Genomic DNA, 19,682 nt, shown 5'->3' on the forward strand with positions numbered 1-19,682 from the left:
ACGTATGGGCGGTACCTTTGTCGAACGTTATACCCATATTAGGAGTAGTAGTAACGGCCGGGCACGTTCGCGATGGAGGCAGAAGGAGGGGCGTGACCGTGCTGTCTTATCATGGATGTATGGAGAGGTACAGTCTGGTAGCTTACATTTGATGTTTTGTTGTCCGGGCTTTGTGTTTTACACTTTTCAAGGGATTTATGGAGTTTGCAGGAGATTATCTGCAGCGTAACACCGCTTTGTATACGGGAAGTGGGAAGGGACAGTGTATGCGATCTTGAATACCCGTGATGCAGGAGTGTGGGAAAATAGTGTAGATATGACTAAAACCTATGTTAAGTTAGTATTATCAACCAAGTAAACAAAAATAAACATTTAGCTACCAATTTAGAAGAAAACTGCAGCATTGTTATTACTTCTAACGACTAAGTCACAACCCAAAGATGGTTATGATTGTGAAGAATAGCTTTTTGACCCTGTGGCTAATATGGATGAAACCCCATATCACAGTATATGTGGATTGTGAAAGAGGCTAATACATGTTTGGTTAAAACCAATTCAGAAATTGTTAATGCACCAGATAACCAGGTGCCATGTGTTTCCTTTTGATTAGTAAAGTAAGTTGTGCTGAAATAGTAAAAAAGTATGTCATAAAGCAGCCCTGATATTTTACAATATTCTTCCACGGAAATGTAATACACCATAAAAGTTAAAAGGAGAACTTCTGTACCATAAACCTCTGAAATTTACAGTAACATCAGACCATAACATCCCTATAAGTATACAAATACTTAAAGGGGCAGTTCACAACAAAATAAAAAAAAACATATTTTTCCTCTGCAGCGCCACCAACTGCCTCTCTGTTGTAAGAGATGCAGACAGAGTGTTGCTTTTGTATCTGAGTATGTAATAGTGTGTAGAAATGTAAGTGTATGTGTCTATGAGTGCCTAGCTAGCACTAGTATGCCCTTATATTCTGTCCCACATGAACCAATGTTTTGCACTTGCAACCTATTTAAAGTTCATTTTTGTATTGTAATGTCTGGCATGATGCAGCTTCCCCTATATCTGAGACAAAAAGTTGCAGAGTTGTGGGGATATCGGCCATATGATGAGATGTCTTTCTTCTCTCTAATGCAATGGAACTAGATGGCACTTGGCTTGTGGTGCTCAAAGCACCAAAGAAATATATTTGAAAAGCTCAACAGCAATGGCCTGGTTACTCAAGCTAATCCACAGACCTTGTTGTGAGCAGTTTCACATAGGAACTATTTTTTAAACAGTGCCGGCATCCGTATCACCACAGAGAAGGAAGCGTGCATCTACTCATGGATGAGAGGCTCATGTTTATGACAGTGTGAGATGTAAACATTAATGGCATCCTCCTTTGCTGAACTGTAACCTCTCATCCATGAGTAGATGCACACTTCCTCCTCAGCTCCTCAGCTGATATCTGCAAAACTCACACCAAACCAATAGCATGACAGATTGGAGGAAAAATATGTATATTTGATTTTAGAGTGAATTGCCCCGTAGTGTAGAGTACAGAGGACCATTCTTCTCTGAGTGATGCAATTTACATTTTATTATTTCATCCACAAAGCATAACATTGCTTCTTCCCATCATAGTGTCCAAGTTTAATGTCATATTTTCATTTTCAAGGAGGCTCACTTTATGTCATGTCTCCATAAAGAGTTGTCCCCAACAAACACAAGAACACATGGAAATGTTCCGGGCAAAGTATAAATTGGAATTCATATTGGTATTATTGTTGTATGTAGAAGAGGTCAAGCAATTCAGTAGCATTGCTACAGGTGACCTGGACAGCCAATATGAATTCATATGGATGTTAAAATCTATGAAAGCAATACAGTGCTCTAATATATCAATTACATATGTTTTTCATAATACACGACACAATGTACATTATGTAAAAAACTATATGTATGATATAAATTATTAAGTTAAACATGTTCACCATTGCCATTTACCCAGACACATGAAACATGAACTGTGCCAGAATCTACTTGTTAACCTGGTCTTCATGTTTACTGTCATTATAAAGTGAACAACAGTTACATGATTGACTGTTTCCACCTGTATTTAGAGCAGCCAGCACCTTCACAAAGAAAGTCACCACAAAATCTACTGCCCAGCGTCAAACAGCTTCTTTCTGCCCTCCATACCAGACATGGCGTCCACGTTCTTACGCCAGTCAGTCACTTCCTCTTTCTGTGGGATGAAAAGATGATTTAGAATCAGCTCATTTTGATCAAAACACTGTGTACTTGTAGACATTTTGTATACAACAAATAGGCCCACAGTATTCAGGATATAGGGATGCATGCTTGTTAATATTAAGAGAATAAAGTAAATCCTTTTCTAAACACTCAGAGTCTCTGTATATGTAAGAAATTTGTATCTTTAGCTTCAGCATTAGTGTGAATATCCTGGATTCAGGTCTAAACTTCCTTATCAGAACAGTGCAGAATGTTTACTGTCCTTTAATTTGTGTAATTTAAGAAAAAAAATGTCCAAATTCTCTGATTTCAGCCTTTTAAATGTGAATATTTTCTGTGTTCTTTAGTCCTTTCTGACAGGAAACTGAATATCTATGGGTTGTTGACAAAACAAGACATTTGAGGACGTCATCTTGGACTTTGGGAAACACTGATCGACATTTTTCACCATTTTCTGACATTTTATAGACCAAACAACTAATCAATTAATTGAGAAAATTAGATTATTTGATGATTAAAGTAATCGTTAGTTGCAGCCCTAATGTAATCCCTAATTATTATTATTATTATTACATTATTTCTTTAACTTAGTCCGAAGATAATTTCAGTGGTGTGCTTACATTTGATTCATAAAAGATACTGAGCATTAAAACATTTCTGTCAGTAAATCTATACATCTAAAATGGCCACCATACAGCTGATATCGCCTTAGATGAATCTAGCACAAATGAGGGTTTAGTCAGGAATAGCAATGGACCAAAAGAGAAAAGCAAACCATATACACGTTAAAACTATGGAAATGAGAAATAAATTAATTTCTTTAGTTTTAGTTTTTCTGCGTTAATCATACTTAAGATCAAAATTGACCAAAATTCTGTTTTATAAATGATGAAGTCTGTTTTATAAGTTGATGCTGGCCTCTCTTACCTTCTCCTCCTCTTTCTTCACAGTCTTGAGGTTGGCCTTGAAGTCCACAGACTCTTTAACTTTAGCGCCCAGCAGAGCGCCCAGCATGGCGTCAGCAGACACCCTCACCCTCCTCAGGTTCGGTCTCTTCATCTTGCCCTTCAGCTCAAAGATCTTCTGAGACAGATCCTGTATCTTTTTCCGACACAAATGACAAACCCACCGCCAGCATTACCTTAAAATACTTGGTTTCATACAGTAGAAACTCCTTTGAATTTGTAAGATGCTTGTGTTTGTGTGAAATAATACTTACCTCCCTCTCATTTTTCACCACTTTAGCATTAATGTCGTACCGCTCTTCATCAACCACATCAATTTTCTGGTGTAGCTCTTTGCAAAGATTCTGTGAACGGAAACCTTGAATGTATCAGACTCCTTTAAGTACCAGTTGTAGGAATTTGTTTGATGTAACTTGTCTGGATGACTTAATGGAAATAGCAGAGATTTGTTTGTAAAATATACAAAATATTAATTTCTATAAATTCATGCAATATTTAGAAAAGGCAGTTTAGGCTAAATGTAACTGTAATTGTAATAATATGCTTTGGTGATATACGCACCTGTAGATCCTGCAAAGACAAGCCTGACATCTGGAGCTCTGGGCATCTCTCAGCGAGGGTTCTCTCTCGTTCATCTTTTTTGATTTGCTTTTCATTGTCCAGCATAGTCATGGCCTTCTTTAGCAGTTTGGTCTGGTACATATAAAACGCTTACATCAACCAGAATATGTATGGTTTGCAGCACTTAAGGAGTGTAAATTCTTGAACAAATTTTTTTTTACAGCATTACGATCCAAGACTAACACACAGTTGCGCATAAAATACCTTCAAGAACAGTCTGCGAGAGGCAGAGATCTTTGGCTTTGGTTTCTGGAAAACAGTATATGTGTCAGATATCTGGCAAAATATTTCAAAATCTATAAAATATACAACAGTTCACATGCATATCCCACTGTTCTTTTTTCTATATATGTACATTAGTCATTTTATGATTCAACAAACACAAAAAATAACAACATATTAGTGCTGAGTACAGCTCAGGAAGAATTCGACTGTCCTTTGCATCTTAACTTTTTAGTAGGGTTACGGTTAAGTCAATCGATTTCATGTATAGTCAAGACACTTCAATTCAATACATGCAGTTTTGAGTCCCACAACTCATGCAATGAATTAATAATTCAAATTATATTTAGGACAGTTTTTTTATTGTTGACAGTGGAATCAACTTACTGGTGGCCTGTCCAGTTAGGAGAGACGTGTCCATAATCCAAGAGAAGGAAAAAAAGGTGCAACTGTCACATTTTTTGAATTTCACATACTTATGTATGAGTTTTGGTTTGATGAAACTTAAATAAATAGAACATGGGTACTTACGCCTCAGACATGGCTGCAGATCTGCGTGTCTCCTCTTGTTAAATGTAAATACAAAGGAGGACAGAAACAGTTAGTTCTTTTTTTGAATAGAAGAACACACTTAACTCATTTTCTGTGAAGAAAAAAAAGTTAAATTAAGCAAAAGTGACCATCAGTTTTCATCACTTTTGCTTGAGAGATCATTCATGCTATATGTTGCAGTACCACTGCAGGGGACACAAACAATGTATGACATTGTCTAAAGGTCAAACCTACTGTATGATTTAAAAAAATACTTTCTCGAACAAAGCCAAAGCAGTTATAATTACCAGATAAATAATCAATAAAGATCAAAAAGTCTGGGTTTCATATTGGTTTTGCATAATTTTTAAATTTAATAAGCACAAAAATCTATATTGTTGCAGTGAAATGACACTAATAAATGTCAAGCAATGGGAACAGGTTGCAAAGAAGAGCACATAAATCAAATCCACACTGTAATCTGTTATTTATAACTTCTACTTGGACTTCAGGTTCAAGATCAGAGGAATCCAGCTGCAAAAAAATCTCTCCTCCCTGACTCACATGTAAGGATAATCTTTTTTAAAATGAAGCACCTTTTATTTTAATAATAGAAAACACATTCAGTTGTAAGAATTATAATTAGCATTAGCACAAATTAAGAAAAAAAATCTAGCCATGCTATTTTAAATTTGTAAATATGTTGAAGTAAGATTGTTTTTTCCTCATCTTTTATCCAGAATATTATAAGAAGAAAAACCCTAATTTTTTCCATTCGTGTTCTATAATATTTCAAAATAAAACTCCTTACCTTATACAGTAGGTGACAAATACACTGAGGCGTCTTTTTGTGAGCCGAGAAGGGCAGAAAGAGGGTGGATATATAGATTCCAGCGCTCATGTGAGTGGCTCACTAAAATAGCCCCTCTGTCCTCGCCATTCTTGCACTGCTTCTGTCACATCCTTGAAGTATGAGGTGTGAAAGTTCTTACTGGCTCCGTCAACCTGTGATGTTTTCTTAGCGTCTCCTTCTCCTCGATGAGGAGCAGAGGGCAAAGCTTGAAGGAGCCTCAGTCCCGTTTTATGTGTGTGAAATTAAAGCTGATCCCATGTAAATGATCATAATCATGATGGAGGAAAACAACGACAGGTTTGATGACTTTTTATTGAGAGAACATTAATGGTTTTAATGTTTGCATCAAGCACATAAACCATATATGCCGATAAAATACTCCCACGGCAATAACTTAAACAAATCATGCATTTTTTAGCATCATATCTTCTTCATACATTTTGAACGTATGGGGTATTATTGTAAAGATGTCAGGACAGCAGATAAAACACTAGCAGCTGTTAATTTATGAGGGACAAACAATATTTCTTGTGTCTGAGTGTCCTGTGACTGTTTGAAAGAGTTATGCTGCCATCACGAGGCTGCAGAGGAGAACTACTGCAGACAGTCAATATTAAGGAAAATAAATCTTCCTAAATTAAAAATACTTATTTATATTGAAGTCAGAATCAAGATAATTCAAGTTTTCTATTTAAAAAGTGATTTAAAGACCCCTTTAAGTCTATTGTGCCTCTTCAAACAAACAACTCTCACTATTTCTTTATTTCTATAAAATTACAAGGAAAACTATCCTGCTTTTAAGGGTGTAAATACCTGTCATTCATATATCAATATAATTCGGGTAAGACAATATGTAATGTTAAGAATTGATTATAAGAGGAATATCTCTCAAACTAGAATCAATGTTTCTTTAATTGCCAGAGGCGTCAAACAGCTTCTTCCTGCCCTCCATACCAGACATGGCCTCCACGTTCTTACGCCAGTCAGTCACCTCCTCCTTCTGTTGGAAACATAACAAGACAATTTAGATCATTTGGCCGTCACCCGGAAGCTTCCAAGACCCTAAACCAAAAGCAGGGCTCACCTTTTCCTCTTCCTTCTTGACCGTTTTGAGGTTGGCCTTGAAGTCGATGGACTCCTTGTGTTTGGAGCCCAGCAGGACGCTCAGCATGGCCTCAGCTGAGATCTTCACCCTCCTCAGGGTCGGTTTCTTGAACTTACTCTGGATCTCAGTGATCTTCAGCTTCATGTTTTCAATCTGGTCAGGGGATTACGTGATAGAGAGGATTGTGTCGCTGTCATTCTGCCATTGTGAATCAAGTAGACTATACATATTAAAGCCCCAAGATTATTGAATATTTCCCCACCATGTCTATTTGTAATTAATCCAAAATTAGAGGTGAAGGTTCCCTTTTAACTTTGGAAACAATAAAATAAACTTAAGGCCCATTTTTTTTCTATTTTGCTGGAACTTTTAATCTGATCTTGTACTTTTCCAAAGTTTACTAAGATGAAGTGTGTGTTAAAAGTTCCAGAAAAAGCTAGTAAGTGGACTTTGACTTAAGCTTTTTTGCCAGACTAATCATAAATTGTATTTTGTTGTGGATGACTGTTTACAGTATACAGCACTTGTGAACACATTTGCTCAAGTGATAAAATTCCTCTAAAGTTAGCAGGTCTTCAAGGCCAGAGCAATCAGTAAAAACTGAGAGAAATTCTTGAATCCACTACTACTTCCCCAAAGAAATATATTTAAAAAGCCATATTTTAAAAATTACTGGACATAAATAAATAAAGTATGCAGAGAAAGCAATTTCCAATCATCACTTTTACAGATTTCAGTTCTAGATATTCATCTGGGGTCAGGATCTAAGATCTGTTTTGCCGGCGGTGGCCCACATCTGATATATTGCCAAACATTACCCAATTTACTGATTTTAGAATATTTGGCAGCTCTGTTTGCTGCTATAACAAAGTCACAGGAGCTTCTCGTCTCAGATGTCTTGTTATTCTCAGTGTTGCCACTTGGGGGCAGTGTTTGTTTACTTTGGTCAGCTTATGTTGTGACCCTGTCTTCATAGTAAATGCAGTAACTTTAAAAATGTTTCCCTGCGCATCATTTTATCATCCCGTTCATCCTTTAGCAGCTCACCTCCTTGTCGTTTTTGCCCACTTTGACGCTGATATCATACCGCTCCTCGTCTACAACGTCAATCTTGTGGTGCAAGTCTTTGCAAAGATCCTGTGGGAAAAAAAGAAAAGAAAGACACCCTCTAGTGGTATTAGAACATAACATGAACTCGTGTAGGAATAATTGTGAATAGTGAGAGAATAAAATTTTAAAAACATTTTAATGAAATTAAATACCTGCAGCTCTTGCAGTGACAGACCAGAGAAATTAAGTGGAGGAACTCTTTCTGCCAGAGCAACTTCTCTCTCCTTCTTCTTCTGCTCCGTCTCCTCCTCCAGCATCTGAGCAGCAGTCGCCAGCAGTCTGATCTGAGGAAAACATCAAACATCAATAGATGTCTCCTCCATATGATTAGGATCTCCTCTAGACTAATAAGACCAAAAGTTAATGTCAGTAATAGGATTTTTAATAAATTCGTATGACAGAACTTGACCATGACATATACTTATAAGAATGTTTTAGTTTATTTGCAGAAACAGAAACATTATTTTTAAAATGAACAAACCAACAGTTAGATTGATATTCCCCTTAGTCCACAATCAAAAAACACGATTTCATAAAATAAAAAAAGAGATATTGCATCAAAACAACACAACTTCAGTTTGAACACATCTTTGTTAGCAAATATTTACAATATTTTTTAATGGTCTGAGGGTTTATGAAGTGCAAATGATATGCATTCGAGCATCTATTAAAATCAAAACAGAGAAAATCAAATTACATATTACATAAAGCTAAAAAAAAAACTCACCTTCAACCCCAGCTTTCGGGAGGAAGAGATCTTTGATTTTCTCTAGATTTTACATGTAAAAAAAATGTTAATTAAAGTCATATATTGCAGAGCACGTCACATTAGTGTACATTATTTTATGACCTTAATAGGGAAATGGAGGACTGATAAATAGACATATTAAATATATTGATTGATAGATACTCACAGGTCTGTTGGAGCATTAAATATAGAGAGAAAATACATGTCAGCGTATTTATATAATGAATATCAATATATACTCAGAGTATACTTTGAAACTGTCAGTCAGCACACTAAATTAAACTAAAAGTGATTATACTCACCCATCAGCCATGATTGTTGTAAATTTCTGCACTAGAATGTAAAAAGTAAAAGAAAAAGAAGACAGTGATCTTATGAAATTTTAACAATTGTGCATTTAATTGCAAACAGAGTGAATCTCCTTCACCTTTGACACCTTTTCAATTGAGCTTTGTTCTGGAGATTTATGATCTCTTTAACCTCCTCGGTCAAAATATTTCACCCACTCCAAACATTCATTGGCCCGTTAAAGCCGTGTGCACAAAGTCATTTACTGTTCACTCAGTTGTTTCCCTTGTGCCATTTAAGTACCAGTATTTAATGAACCAAACAAGTCATTCAGTCACAGTTCACATTTAGCCTACATTACTTTACATTTAGCTTACTTTACTGTGATCATTTACTCCACATGTAATAAAAGAATGATATAGATTAACCACTTTTTTTGTTTTTCATTTTTTCCTCTCATTCATGTGGAATTTACTAAAAAGTTGTTACAAATTTAATGTGCTTTGCAACTTTTAAGACTTTACTTTAAATACTTTAAACGTACTTGTGTCATATGCAAAGCGTCAGAGTGCTGAGTCAGTGCATGTGTTAACATAACTGACAAGAGTCTCGGCATAGGTGACAAAAAAGGTGAATGGCCAGATAATCCACAGGCATGCAAGATGTTCAACTTGCTGTTAATCTTAATTGCAGCCACATCCAAATGAAACAACAAAGCAAAGACAAGAAACTGCTCTGATTAGAGATTTTACAGATTCTAAACAGGTTTGTAATTGTCATAGCATGCTGACAAAATACTCATTATTCAAAGAATTCAGCTCAACACATCAACATACCACAACAAACTTAGTTTATGTCACAGATACCAGAATATTAGTAACTCTGTACCTCGTAGAAGCTGAACGGCTCCTCGTGTCGTACCTCAAAACTGAGAGAAAGTGTGTGTGAGGGAGCCGACCATCAACTTTCTGAGAGACGATGGAGAATAATCAATCAGATTTATAGTGTCTGTGCCAAATGCGAATGGCTCACTAAAATAGGCTCCGGTCTGTGCTACTGCTCCCGTCAGTCCACCAGCACTGACATTTACTGATGCACATAGCTTCACCACAATATTCAGACAGGAAAGGGGGTAATAAAACTTCATTTGGGCATCTTGCGTGGTTTTGACCACACCTGTTGGTGGAAGTGACAGTGAGCGTTTAAAGAGGTGACCGCTTTTGACCAGGGCCAAGTTGTCAAGGAGTCAAACACAAGGAAGATATCAACCCAGAGTATTACTATTCACTCGTATTTATAGAACAAACAGCGCAGTCCAAGAGTGAATCTGGACCATCTCAAGATGTCCATCTTTAGGCATCTAATAGTGCCACCAAATGAGACAAACGGGTTTCTGGCAATTGTCATTGCTTAGTTCTTGACAATTTGATGAATTTAATGAATGAAAATAGAGATTAAAACTTCCATTTCTATTTAATTACGAAAAGGCGGCAGTGTAGTTGCAGGGTTAAACATTAATATTTTTTACCACTAATCTCATAACGATTTACGATTATCCAAATCCACGATTCGATATGACTTTTGTTTTTAAGGTCATGATTCGAATAGATGCAAACCTTTTTTTTTTATTCTCCACTGATGGTCATGCCCTTGTTAGACTATTGTATTTTGATGCATTAAGATCAACAGATCATTGGTTTGACAACTGTTGTTTGTGTTTTAAAATTCTTTCATGGTATCAAGTGTGATATAATGACTGGTAAAGCTACGCTGTGTTGTCTGTGGAGTGTTGTTTTTTTCCTCATATACGCACCAGACACCACCAGTCAGCAGGGGTGGAGAGAAAACAACAGTACTGGGAGAATCACCGCTTCTGCCTTTAGATTCAAATCTTGAAACTGAAAGCCCATTTTGATCAATTTACAATGTAATATTGAAATTGTGACACTCCTATTTGTGAGGCGCTATCAAACAACGATAAAGACTAAAGTTAATTGTCATTTCTTGCGTATCAAAAATGGTATGACAATGGCCCCTCCTTCTCCCCAGAGATGGTCTCGTTAACTGTAAAACAATATGTTTAATTCTTTTTTACAAGTTGCAAGTGAGTTCTTACTTACTTCTTACTATTAAGCCCTGAGCAGTGATTGTCCCATGACATTTGGAGGTCTGCTTTGTCCTGCTGGTGCACCTTTAAAAATAATTTGCTTTATCTCCTTGCATCAATTTGAATCACAAAAATGTATCCCATCCACTGTATGCACCTATACATACATGCTATTCCTTTGCGTGTGTGTGATGACAGACTATTATAGCCTGATAACATATTGCTGGACCACCTTGGAGGTAAGAAAGCCAAAAGTTTATTTAGGGGAGTAGAAGAACAAGGACAGGTGCTGGCCAGGGGCTTGATGAGCTGTAAACTGAGATGGCCAGAGTTAAATCTGCGTCATTGTTGTAACCGGGAGTCAAATGTTCCTGCCCTCACAGTGCTGAGACTCATGCCCTCACGTAAGGAAAGGTAGGCAGCGAACAATTAAACAAGAATAGTCGAGTACAAACCTGGGGTCAAATACCATCTTAAAGTCGCTTCTTGTGGTTGATTTAAAGGAGTGTTCAAGTGACGTTGAAGTTAAAGTTGGGGTACCCACATGAGACAGATTAGAAAGCTGGTTCCATTCAAAATTCTTGAACCTTGGCACTATCTCGAGAAGAAGCCTGTTTTTCCAGCAGTTTTGAGCAGAACCGTTGTACTCAAAGATCATCAACAGAGGGCGTTGCACTGAACACAACAATGTGTAGAATATGACACGCCCATTTTGGTTCCCAAAGAAAACCCACCATTTAGTTGTTACGGCTGGTAACTTTCCAAACCAGTTTATATTTGGTGGAAATGCTCAGAATAGTTCAAAAGTTGCCCAAAAAGGAATGGGACCAGTTCCTTGTTTGTGGAAAAGGCCTGACAGTATCGGCAGAACAGAGAGAACAGAAAAAAAACTCCTTTTAATCCTACTTTGGAGAGTTCATACATGGATGCCTCCACTGTAAACCCTGCAATATCATCATGAAATCTGTCTAAATCAGCTACTTTTGTTCTCTCTTTTATTCATGTTAGTACTGGATCATTGTAATTAGATGCAACTACCAGCGATAGTGGCTTCGCAGCCATATTGCCACCTGTAATTCACCAACGCAGAGATTTTGTCACTGTCAGAAATTCATGAAATCGTTCGTTCTCAGTGTTTTCCCTATCCTGGTCCTCAGAGCTCACTGCCCTGCATGTTTTAGACGTTTCGCTGCTCAAACACACCTGATTCAAATGATCAGCTCGTTATCAGGCTTCAGGCTGTCAGGCAGAGGCTTCATGACATGAAAATGTTTAATCAAAATTGTTCCCATTTATTTTCTCAATCAGTGGATCAACTAGTTGTTTGAATCCTAATTATTATTTTTAGCAGGTCTAATGGTGTTGATTGGCACTGTGTGCTCCAGCTGCTCCCTTCTTGGTTTACTGAAGCTTTTATTGCAGCCCTGAACCTGCGACCTCTCTTATTTTTGGATGTTCACAGTTCTTAATGTGAATGTTACGTCTGCTTTGATTTACAAAGATGATTTAACAACTTTGTTCTCAGCTGCTGACTGTCAGGTCCAGGGACGATCACTACCATCTGGATGATGTTCTGTCTAAATCTGAAGTGTCGAGAAGCGACTCGGATAGTGAAATAGATATTTAAAAAGAAAAGTGCAGCATCCATTTTCCGCATTGATCAGAAGTATTTATTATCATGACATAAAGTGGTCTTTTCCAGGCATTTCAAGCTCAAGACACAGTAAATTTCAGTATAAGCTTTATCCATTATGAGTTTATCTGTTATGAAAGTGTAGACAATTAAAAATGTTAAGTTTTCAAAGTGCCAACACCACAAAAAACAACAGAATGCTGCTCATTTATATACACAGTTCCCTTCCTTTGAATCTGAATATTTTTTCATATTGCAAAAGTCTATACACGCACTCATGTCAACTTACTATTGTGAGCAGTGACATTAACTTAATTTTCCTTCTATTCTTGTCCACTGTAAAACAGCATTCATATTTAAAATGTCTACTGTCCGGCATCAAACAGCTTCTTCCTGCCCTCCATGCCAGACATGGCCTCCACGTTCTTACGCCAGTCAGTCACTTCCTCTTTCTGTTCATAAGAAGAAAATGATTCTTAGTAATATTGTACTTAATACCACAACATTGAACCATAACCCAAACCTAACCAAAGAGTCAACCCAGCCTGACATGATCTGGAAAACTGAAAATAAATCAGCCTTACCTTCTCCTCCTCTTTCTTCACAGTCTTGAGGTTGGCCTTGAAGTCCACAGACTCTTTGACTTTAGTGCCCAGCAGAGCGCCCAGCATGGCGTCCGCTGAGATCTTCACCCTCTTGAGAGCGGGTCGCTTCATCTTACCCTTCAGCTCAAAGATCTTCTGAGACAGATTCTCAATCTGCAGGAAACGATTCAACACGTAAGTGAAATCATGCACAGCTAGTTTACGCAAATCCCAATAAATCACCATGGAGATAAAGTGAAAATTAATTAAAACAAATGCAGCAGTTAATGGCAGTCCTTTTATAAAATAAGATAAAATAAAAATAAAACAAAATCATTAAATATGTAATATCACTGCAGATATCGTCACAGTCTGGTATGGTATTGACACATTTTCTCGTTGTGACATTGCAATATTTAATATATTTTTACATCCCTAATAAATATAAATAAATACAATTTGATGTGATCATTAAGAACACATTAAAGTAAAGATCAAGTTAATATGATTAAACATTTACCTCCTTGTTATTTTTGGTCACTTTGACCTCGATGTCGTAGCGTTCTTCATCCACCACGTCGATCTTATGGTGCAGTTCTTTGCACAGAGCCTGCAGACCGACAGAGAAACGTGTTACTGAACAAAGTAATGCTGCTGCACAGTTGCATATTTAAACTTAACAGTTCTGTGAGTTCATGCAACGCTAATATTCATGAAAAATTACATCAGTGAGCACAGTTTCTTCTATAGTTACTGGATGGATTGGAACACTATTGTTATGTATTTTAGATGTGAAATAATACATTTTCTAATAGTAGCTTATGTGCTATTAGGTTGCTCTTAATCAGTGGTTCTTTTTCCTCTTGAGTAAAGTGACAACTAGCACTGCAATGATTATTTTCATTGTTGGTTTGTCTGCTGATCATTTTCTTAATTAAGGGATTTGTTGTTTAATCTGTAAAATGTCAGAAAATGGTGAAAAATGTTAATCAGTGTTTCCCAAAGCCCAAGATGACATCCTCAAATGTGTGTTTGTTTTTTGAAGAAGAAAACAAAAGAAATTGACATTTAAGGAGCTGGAATCAGAAAATTCGACTTTTTTTCTTACAAGACAATTCAAGCCAATTAAAGGATGATCTAATTAATTAATTGTTGCAGCTCTACTGATGATCCTTGACTAAGTGACATATTTGATGGAAATTTCATATCATATTTAACACATAATAATAACAGTACAAAACAACTGATAAACTGTATAATTAACCCAAATAGTAAAAACAGGAAGTTTGAACACTTCTGATGAATTTTGAGCAGATCATTTCCTGAATATTACAACAAAGATTAGTTTTTCTGATATTTTTAGCAGCTTTTTAAACAGTTGTCTGTCTGTATTCTGTTCTTTTGATTTTTATCATTCATACCTAATAGGCTTATTTTTTGACAAATTCAATGTTTTCTTCTCCCTCATGTTTGGACGTTGTTCTGCAGCTCTTTGGTTGTTTTAACTGTGTACTTTAATGCAGGACGAGGCTCTTGAACAGAAAGTGATGGTGAATATAGCTTGTGTTTTTGATTCTTTAACATGGCCTCATCTTCTGAGATAAGTTTATATCTTAAATAATAACCTTAACTTTAAACATAACAATTTAATTTGGGGTCGGGGCCCCCAGTTTGGGAACCAGTGCTCTAAATAATAGAGTCATAAAATGTAGACGACAAGGCACCCGTCCTCTCGTGCACCTACTGCATAGGAACATGCTGTATGAATGGCATCTATTATACATCAGAGGGATGCTTACGTGTGGAGCATTTGAACCATGTTATGATGACGGGAGGCTCCTGCAGCGACCTGCACATACCTGAAGGTCCTGCGTGGACAAACCAGACAGCTGAAGTGGAGGAATTCTCTCACTCAGAGCAGATTCTCTCTCCTGCTTCTTTTCCTCCTTCTCTTTCTCAAACATCACAGAGGCCATTTTCAGCATCTTGGTCTGACATTGATGAAAAGTGAGAATGATTAACTTTGTGGCACATATCTTATTTTGTAGATGGTAACAGGAAATTTGATTTGATAAAGATAATACCTTCAGCGCCAGTCTGCGAGATGCAGAGATCTTTGATTTTCTCTTTTAAAAAAAGCAGCAGACAAAATGTTTATGTAGCAGCAGTTACGTAAAAATATATAGTTATCTAAATGAAGATTGTTTTCAGATAACCACCACTAATTATATGAGTAACTTACCGGACTACGTTGGACATTATGATGAGGAAAAGGATAAGAAAGAAAGTGAAGAGTTAGTACTGACATGATAAAGATGATAAAGATCCAAACAATTACTCTGATTTTACATAATAATAAAAAATAATAACTTACGCCTCAGACATGGTTGCCTCTTGTCTGTAAAATTGAAATATTTCATACCAAAGTCAGAAAAATGCATTATTCACAACCAGTGTTAGTAGTGGTACATACATGCAGTACTATAAAAAACCTCAGCTTTTATAAATGAACAAATATTAAATTAATTTGCAGTTCATGAAGCAGTGTCACACAGTGCCAAGTTAAAGTCATCCAGACCTTGGTGGAGTAACATACCAACATTAAGCCTCTAAATTAACAACACTTCACGCTCGAGTGCTGCAGATAGTTTGAAGGATTTTCCTTTTTTAATCCCAGTTGGAATCGATCCAGTTTCAAGGCCAAAGCCAAAATCAGAGTTAAGAGAAATATAAGTAACAAAACATAAGTGGATCTTAGAAATTAGTTTCCCAGTAGCATTAATTTGTTTTGTTTTTCTTTTGTTTTTGAAGTTTTTGTTCCCTCACCACCTTTTCCTTCCCACCTTCCCATCCTCCAAGCTGTTACTGATTTAAACACATATTTTGACAGGCAGACAGACAATTAACTACACATGCAGGTATACAGGTGAACAGTCAGACAGATGAAGCAGACGACTGAAGTCAGATAAATTAATTAAATAACACGAGAGATGGAGAAAACAATGGTGAATAATAAATAAAAAGAACAGAAAAATACTGTGGAAAAAAAATTGAGACAGTAACAGTCATGATAACAGCAACAATAATTACAAAATAATAAAAAAACAAAAGTAATGATGGTGATATTAGAAAACAAAGAAATAGCAGCAGCATTTATCAGTATGGTTAAAAATAATTAGGTCTGCTGCTACTGTAAAATGCTAAAGTGCATATCACCATCTGAAGTACTTGATTTTATAACAACGTGACTAGATAGAATTTTCTTATTTCTGTCTTGTCATATATAATATTTGGGCAAACTGTATTAAATCTTACATTTACAGTAAATTTGTTATGTTCTTCCTCCATCCTAATAAGGCTGCAATTATTCATTGCTATGTTAACGATTAATCATTAATTGTTTAATTGCAGAATTTACGCGTTTAAAAAATTATTAACAGTTTATGTTTTGTGTGCCATTTCTCCATAACTCCCATGTTTTCTCACAAAGGTTTGTTCTTCCTTGTCTTTAAATGGCAGTAATGCCACAGTTGTTTCGAGTGAAAGCCTGTTATTCTCTTTGTTTAGATTGTTTTTGCTTGATAAATTAATATTTCACATGACTAATGTGCCAAAAGAACTGTCTAAATTACACTTAAACAGAGAAGAAGATGCGCATTTTGTATCTTATTAATATTAATGATTAACTGATCATTGATCAGTTAAAGAAAATGCACAAAATCTGCAACCAGATTGTGCAACAGATGCAATTGTCTAATTGTCTTAAATATTCTTAAGCCACACAGTCATCATTAGAAAAAATCTACATACCTTTCTTATCTGTGCAGAAAACCTGGCGAGGTGAACAATGGCTGTCTTTAAATGACAGGAAGAAAACTCAAGTCAAATTTAATGGCTCCTATTGCCTTCTGTGAGTGGCCAACTAAAATAGCCTGACAGCCTGTATACTGTATATCACTGCACCTCCACATGGCACCACCAACACCAGGTTTACTGCAGCGCTCCCACTGCAAGCGTGCAGGGTGTTAACAGTCTTAAATCCAACGATTAACATAGAATAAAATGAAATAAATTATGTCAAACTGAACAAAAAAAAAAGAAACCAAGCAGAAAAGTTGTTATGGTTGTTTAATCAGCATCACATGTATTACAGATAGTGAGACAGCGCCATCATCTGCATAATACAAATACTGCACTTTAAAAGACAAACTGGTGAAGCTAATCAGCATTTTCTTTTTTATAATTTCTGTATGCACAGGCTACTGTGCACCATACAGTTCATATTATTACATTCATGTGTGTTACCTTTTACATACAAAGTGAGATTACAGCTATTTTAATACAGCAGAATCTAAAAAAGTGCATTTACTTGTGCCTGTGGTTGACAAAATCTTTACAAAATCTGTTTAATTTCATCCTGTAATGGAATCCCTCTTGAATTTTGATAATGATTCTGAAATAAAGATGAATGAAGGGATTTAAAGGACTAGTGTGTAGGATTTAGTGGTATCTGGAGGCGAGGCTGCAGATTGCAACCAACTGAACACCACTCGGTCTCACTCTCCCCTTCCAAGCGTGTAGGAGAACCTGCAAACGCTGTGGAACGTGCAAAAAAAAAAAACGTGAAACCAGCGTCAGTGTTTAGTTTGGCCATTCAGGGCTTCTGTAGAAACATGATAGCCCATAGATACCCCTAAATCTTTGACACTGGACCTTTTAAAAAAATCTTTGCAACATTACAACCTTATGGCAAGTTGCTCTGTTTCACACAAGCACCTTTTTATTGTCCAGCATTAAACAGCTTCTTCCTGCCCTCCATACCAGACATGGCCTCCACGTTCTTACGCCAGTCAGTCACTTCTTCCCTCTGCAAAGATAGAGTCAGATTATAATCTTTTTTTTTTTTTTCCTGCAGCTTTTTACTTTGTGGACGATTTAGTTTTATCAGCTTTACCTTTTCTTCCTCCTTCTTCACTGTCTTAAGGTTGGCCTTGAAATCAGCCTTCATGAGTTTGGAGGAATCGGCGCATGCACCCAGCATGTCGTCTGTAGTTTTCTTCACTCTCTTCAAGTTGGGCCTCTTCACACCCTTCAGCTCAATGATCTTCTGATTTAGCGACTGGATCTGTGCAACAAATGTCACAGTTTAATAATAAACACACAACTACAACATCCTGATAGGTCAGTGAATTTATGAGCTGATATTTGTGGCCTCCTGATTCAGTTTTACTGTACCTCCAAATCATTTTTGGCTACTTTAATCTCCATATCATAACGTGCTTCATCTACAACATCGATCTTACGATGTAGGTCTTTGCAGAGTTCCTGTGAAGAAAAAGCAATATGTCAAGATGATGGGAAATAACAACGACTGAATCGACACGTTTTGCTGTGTCAGTACCTGGAGCTCCTGGACTGACAGACCTGACAGCTTCAGCGGAGGGTAGCACTCGTTCACAGCTCTTTCCTTCTCCTGTTTCTTCTGTTCTTTTTCAGTCACCAGCATAGACGCTGCCTTCTTCAGCAGTTTGGACTGTAAGATAGTAAGGCGTTAATAAGCCCGGATAAAAACCGAAGCGGCCTTCAGATCATGTTAAGGACACATGTTCACAAAGACCTACCTTCAACAGCAGCCGGCGTGTTGCTGAATATTTTGGCTTTCTCTGTAAGAAAGATAGAAATACTTGAATGAATGAAGGAATTTTACCTCGCAGTTGTTGGTTTACCACTGCCTTGATTGGTTAGTTTGTTTGTGTTATTGTGTGCCTGCCATTTTAAAACTTGGGGTGTGCCGAATGCCACCTACTGTAGGTAATACACTAACTATAAATAAGTACCTCATTCAAACACACCTCAGAACATCCAAACTATTCTATAATATAAGTTTTAAAATGTCCTTTCAAGTATAAATGAATTATTCTGAATCAGTATTGATGTTTAACTAATGCTTGTGACAGAAATAATTTTGACTCACCGGTCTTCATCAACATGTAAGAGAAAAGAAAAGCACACAATATATATATATTTGTTATTTTTTAATATTGAAATAGTGTACGTAATTTCCAGTATATATCTTTAGAGGCTAATACTCACCCCTCAGACATGTCTGCAGCTTACAGTACCTTTGGATGCAGAAACAAAAGTTTATTTTTACTCATTTTAAATCAGTTGCATGTATTTTAACACATAATGTACTAAACATAGTTTACAGACTAGACCTAAAAGTATTAGTATGTATCAAAGACTCTAATATTTTCTACAGCTAATGTGTTTGATGATTCAAACTAGTTAACAGTTTAGTAGATTTACTTAGTCTAATTGTCCACAGGGGCCCTCAGATACATTTCGGTATTCTTCCAGGACCAGATAATCCTTTCTATTGTTATAAAGTGCCTGGTGCACGGCTATATTTGGCCACATTGCCCCCGTGCTTTGCTGTGTCCCAGCAGCTGCTGTGGCCTTGATGATGCCAGAGAAAGCCAAGAGGCAGAGAGGTTTGACATCCAAGAAAGGAAACGAGATCAAATCTGTGGAGACTTTTACAGTTAAATTCAATCCCAATTCTTTAGGATCCATAATACTGCTCATTTTATATTTTACTAGTTTGTTAATTGCGTGTATTTGCAGTATGGTTCAAACATTAAATTACAGGTTATTGGCTAAAATGAAAAGCTGTA

The 19,682-nt window shown here is 36.6% G+C and overlaps 4 protein-coding genes across 5 annotated transcripts; all 4 read right to left on the reverse strand.

Annotated features, from left to right (window-relative positions):
- Positions 1-1,883: 1,883 nt before the first annotated feature.
- Positions 1,884-4,162, reverse strand: LOC146316855 (troponin I, slow skeletal muscle-like). Of its 2 annotated transcripts, XM_084733854.1 has the most exons (5): positions 4,029-4,162; positions 3,765-3,896; positions 3,458-3,547; positions 3,166-3,339; positions 1,884-2,230 (listed from the first exon to the last, which is right to left on the reverse strand). In XM_084733854.1, exons 2-5 carry the CDS (start codon positions 3,873-3,875, stop codon positions 2,144-2,146), a joined length of 462 nt encoding a protein of 153 aa, XP_084589980.1. In that variant the 5' UTR covers positions 3,876-3,896; positions 4,029-4,162; the 3' UTR covers positions 1,884-2,143. The 2 variants fall into 2 exon arrangements, with proteins under 2 accessions (XP_084589980.1, XP_084589979.1); XM_084733853.1 differs by lacking the exon at positions 4,029-4,162 and having other exon boundaries at positions 3,765-3,905.
- Positions 4,163-5,868: 1,706 nt separating this feature from the next.
- On the reverse strand, positions 5,869-9,772 carry LOC146316856 (troponin I, slow skeletal muscle-like). The gene is made up of 6 exons (XM_084733857.1): positions 9,570-9,772; positions 8,373-8,726; positions 7,798-7,929; positions 7,583-7,672; positions 6,515-6,688; positions 5,869-6,430 (listed from the first exon to the last, which is right to left on the reverse strand). The coding sequence occupies exons 3-6, from the start codon at positions 7,900-7,902 to the stop codon at positions 6,341-6,343; spliced, it is 459 nt and encodes a 152-aa protein (XP_084589983.1). The 5' UTR covers positions 7,903-7,929; positions 8,373-8,726; positions 9,570-9,772; the 3' UTR covers positions 5,869-6,340.
- Positions 9,773-12,435: 2,663 nt separating this feature from the next.
- Positions 12,436-15,231, reverse strand: LOC146316857 (troponin I, slow skeletal muscle-like). The gene is made up of 5 exons (XM_084733856.1): positions 15,090-15,231; positions 14,865-14,996; positions 13,526-13,615; positions 13,006-13,179; positions 12,436-12,873 (listed from the first exon to the last, which is right to left on the reverse strand). The coding sequence occupies exons 2-5, from the start codon at positions 14,988-14,990 to the stop codon at positions 12,787-12,789; spliced, it is 477 nt and encodes a 158-aa protein (XP_084589982.1). The 5' UTR covers positions 14,991-14,996; positions 15,090-15,231; the 3' UTR covers positions 12,436-12,786.
- Positions 15,232-17,116: 1,885 nt separating this feature from the next.
- On the reverse strand, positions 17,117-18,989 carry LOC146316858 (troponin I, slow skeletal muscle-like). The gene is made up of 6 exons (XM_084733858.1): positions 18,627-18,989; positions 18,407-18,538; positions 18,241-18,330; positions 17,960-18,130; positions 17,782-17,872; positions 17,117-17,601 (listed from the first exon to the last, which is right to left on the reverse strand). The coding sequence occupies exons 2-5, from the start codon at positions 18,509-18,511 to the stop codon at positions 17,786-17,788; spliced, it is 453 nt and encodes a 150-aa protein (XP_084589984.1). The 5' UTR covers positions 18,512-18,538; positions 18,627-18,989; the 3' UTR covers positions 17,117-17,601; positions 17,782-17,785.
- Positions 18,990-19,682: the final 693 nt, after the last annotated feature.

This window comes from Lutjanus erythropterus, chromosome 13 (assembly GCF_056507025.1).
Source record: "Lutjanus erythropterus isolate fLutEry1 chromosome 13, fLutEry1.hap2, whole genome shotgun sequence".
Lineage (NCBI taxonomy): Eukaryota > Metazoa > Chordata > Actinopteri > Lutjaniformes > Lutjanidae > Lutjanus > Lutjanus erythropterus.

Bases quoted from the DNA above. Each gene is read 5' to 3' on its own strand.
- LOC146316858 (XM_084733858.1), bottom strand. From the start codon at position 18,511: ATGCTGGTGACTGAAAAAGAACAGAAGAAACAGGAGAAGGAAAGAGCT. The intron at 18,331-18,406 runs GTACTGACACAG...TTTTCTTCACAG, and splicing joins TGTCAGTCCAGGAGCTCCAG to GAACTCTGCAAAGACCTACA. The intron at 17,873-17,959 runs GTAAAGCTGATA...CTATCTTTGCAG, and splicing joins TGAAGAAGGAGGAAGAAAAG to AGGGAAGAAGTGACTGACTG.
- LOC146316856 (XM_084733857.1), bottom strand. From the start codon at position 7,902: ATGCTGGAGGAGGAGACGGAGCAGAAGAAGAAGGAGAGAGAAGTTGCT. The intron at 7,673-7,797 runs GTATTTAATTTC...TTTTTCCCACAG, and splicing joins TGTCACTGCAAGAGCTGCAG to GATCTTTGCAAAGACTTGCA. The intron at 6,431-6,514 runs GTGAGCCCTGCT...TGTTTCCAACAG, and splicing joins TCAAGAAGGAAGAGGAAAAG to AAGGAGGAGGTGACTGACTG.
- LOC146316855 (XM_084733853.1), bottom strand. From the start codon at position 3,905: ATGTACCAGACCAAACTGCTAAAGAAGGCCATGACTATGCTGGACAAT. The intron at 3,340-3,457 runs GTAAGTATTATT...TGTCGGAAAAAG, and splicing joins TGGTGAAAAATGAGAGGGAG to ATACAGGATCTGTCTCAGAA. The intron at 2,231-3,165 runs GTAAGAGAGGCC...TTCATCCCACAG, and splicing joins TGAAGAAAGAGGAGGAGAAG to AAAGAGGAAGTGACTGACTG.
- LOC146316857 (XM_084733856.1), bottom strand. From the start codon at position 14,990: ATGCTGAAAATGGCCTCTGTGATGTTTGAGAAAGAGAAGGAGGAAAAG. The intron at 13,180-13,525 runs GTAAATGTTTAA...CGTTTCCTGCAG, and splicing joins TGACCAAAAATAACAAGGAG to ATTGAGAATCTGTCTCAGAA. The intron at 12,874-13,005 runs GTAAGGCTGATT...TCTTATGAACAG, and splicing joins TGAAGAAAGAGGAGGAGAAG to AAAGAGGAAGTGACTGACTG.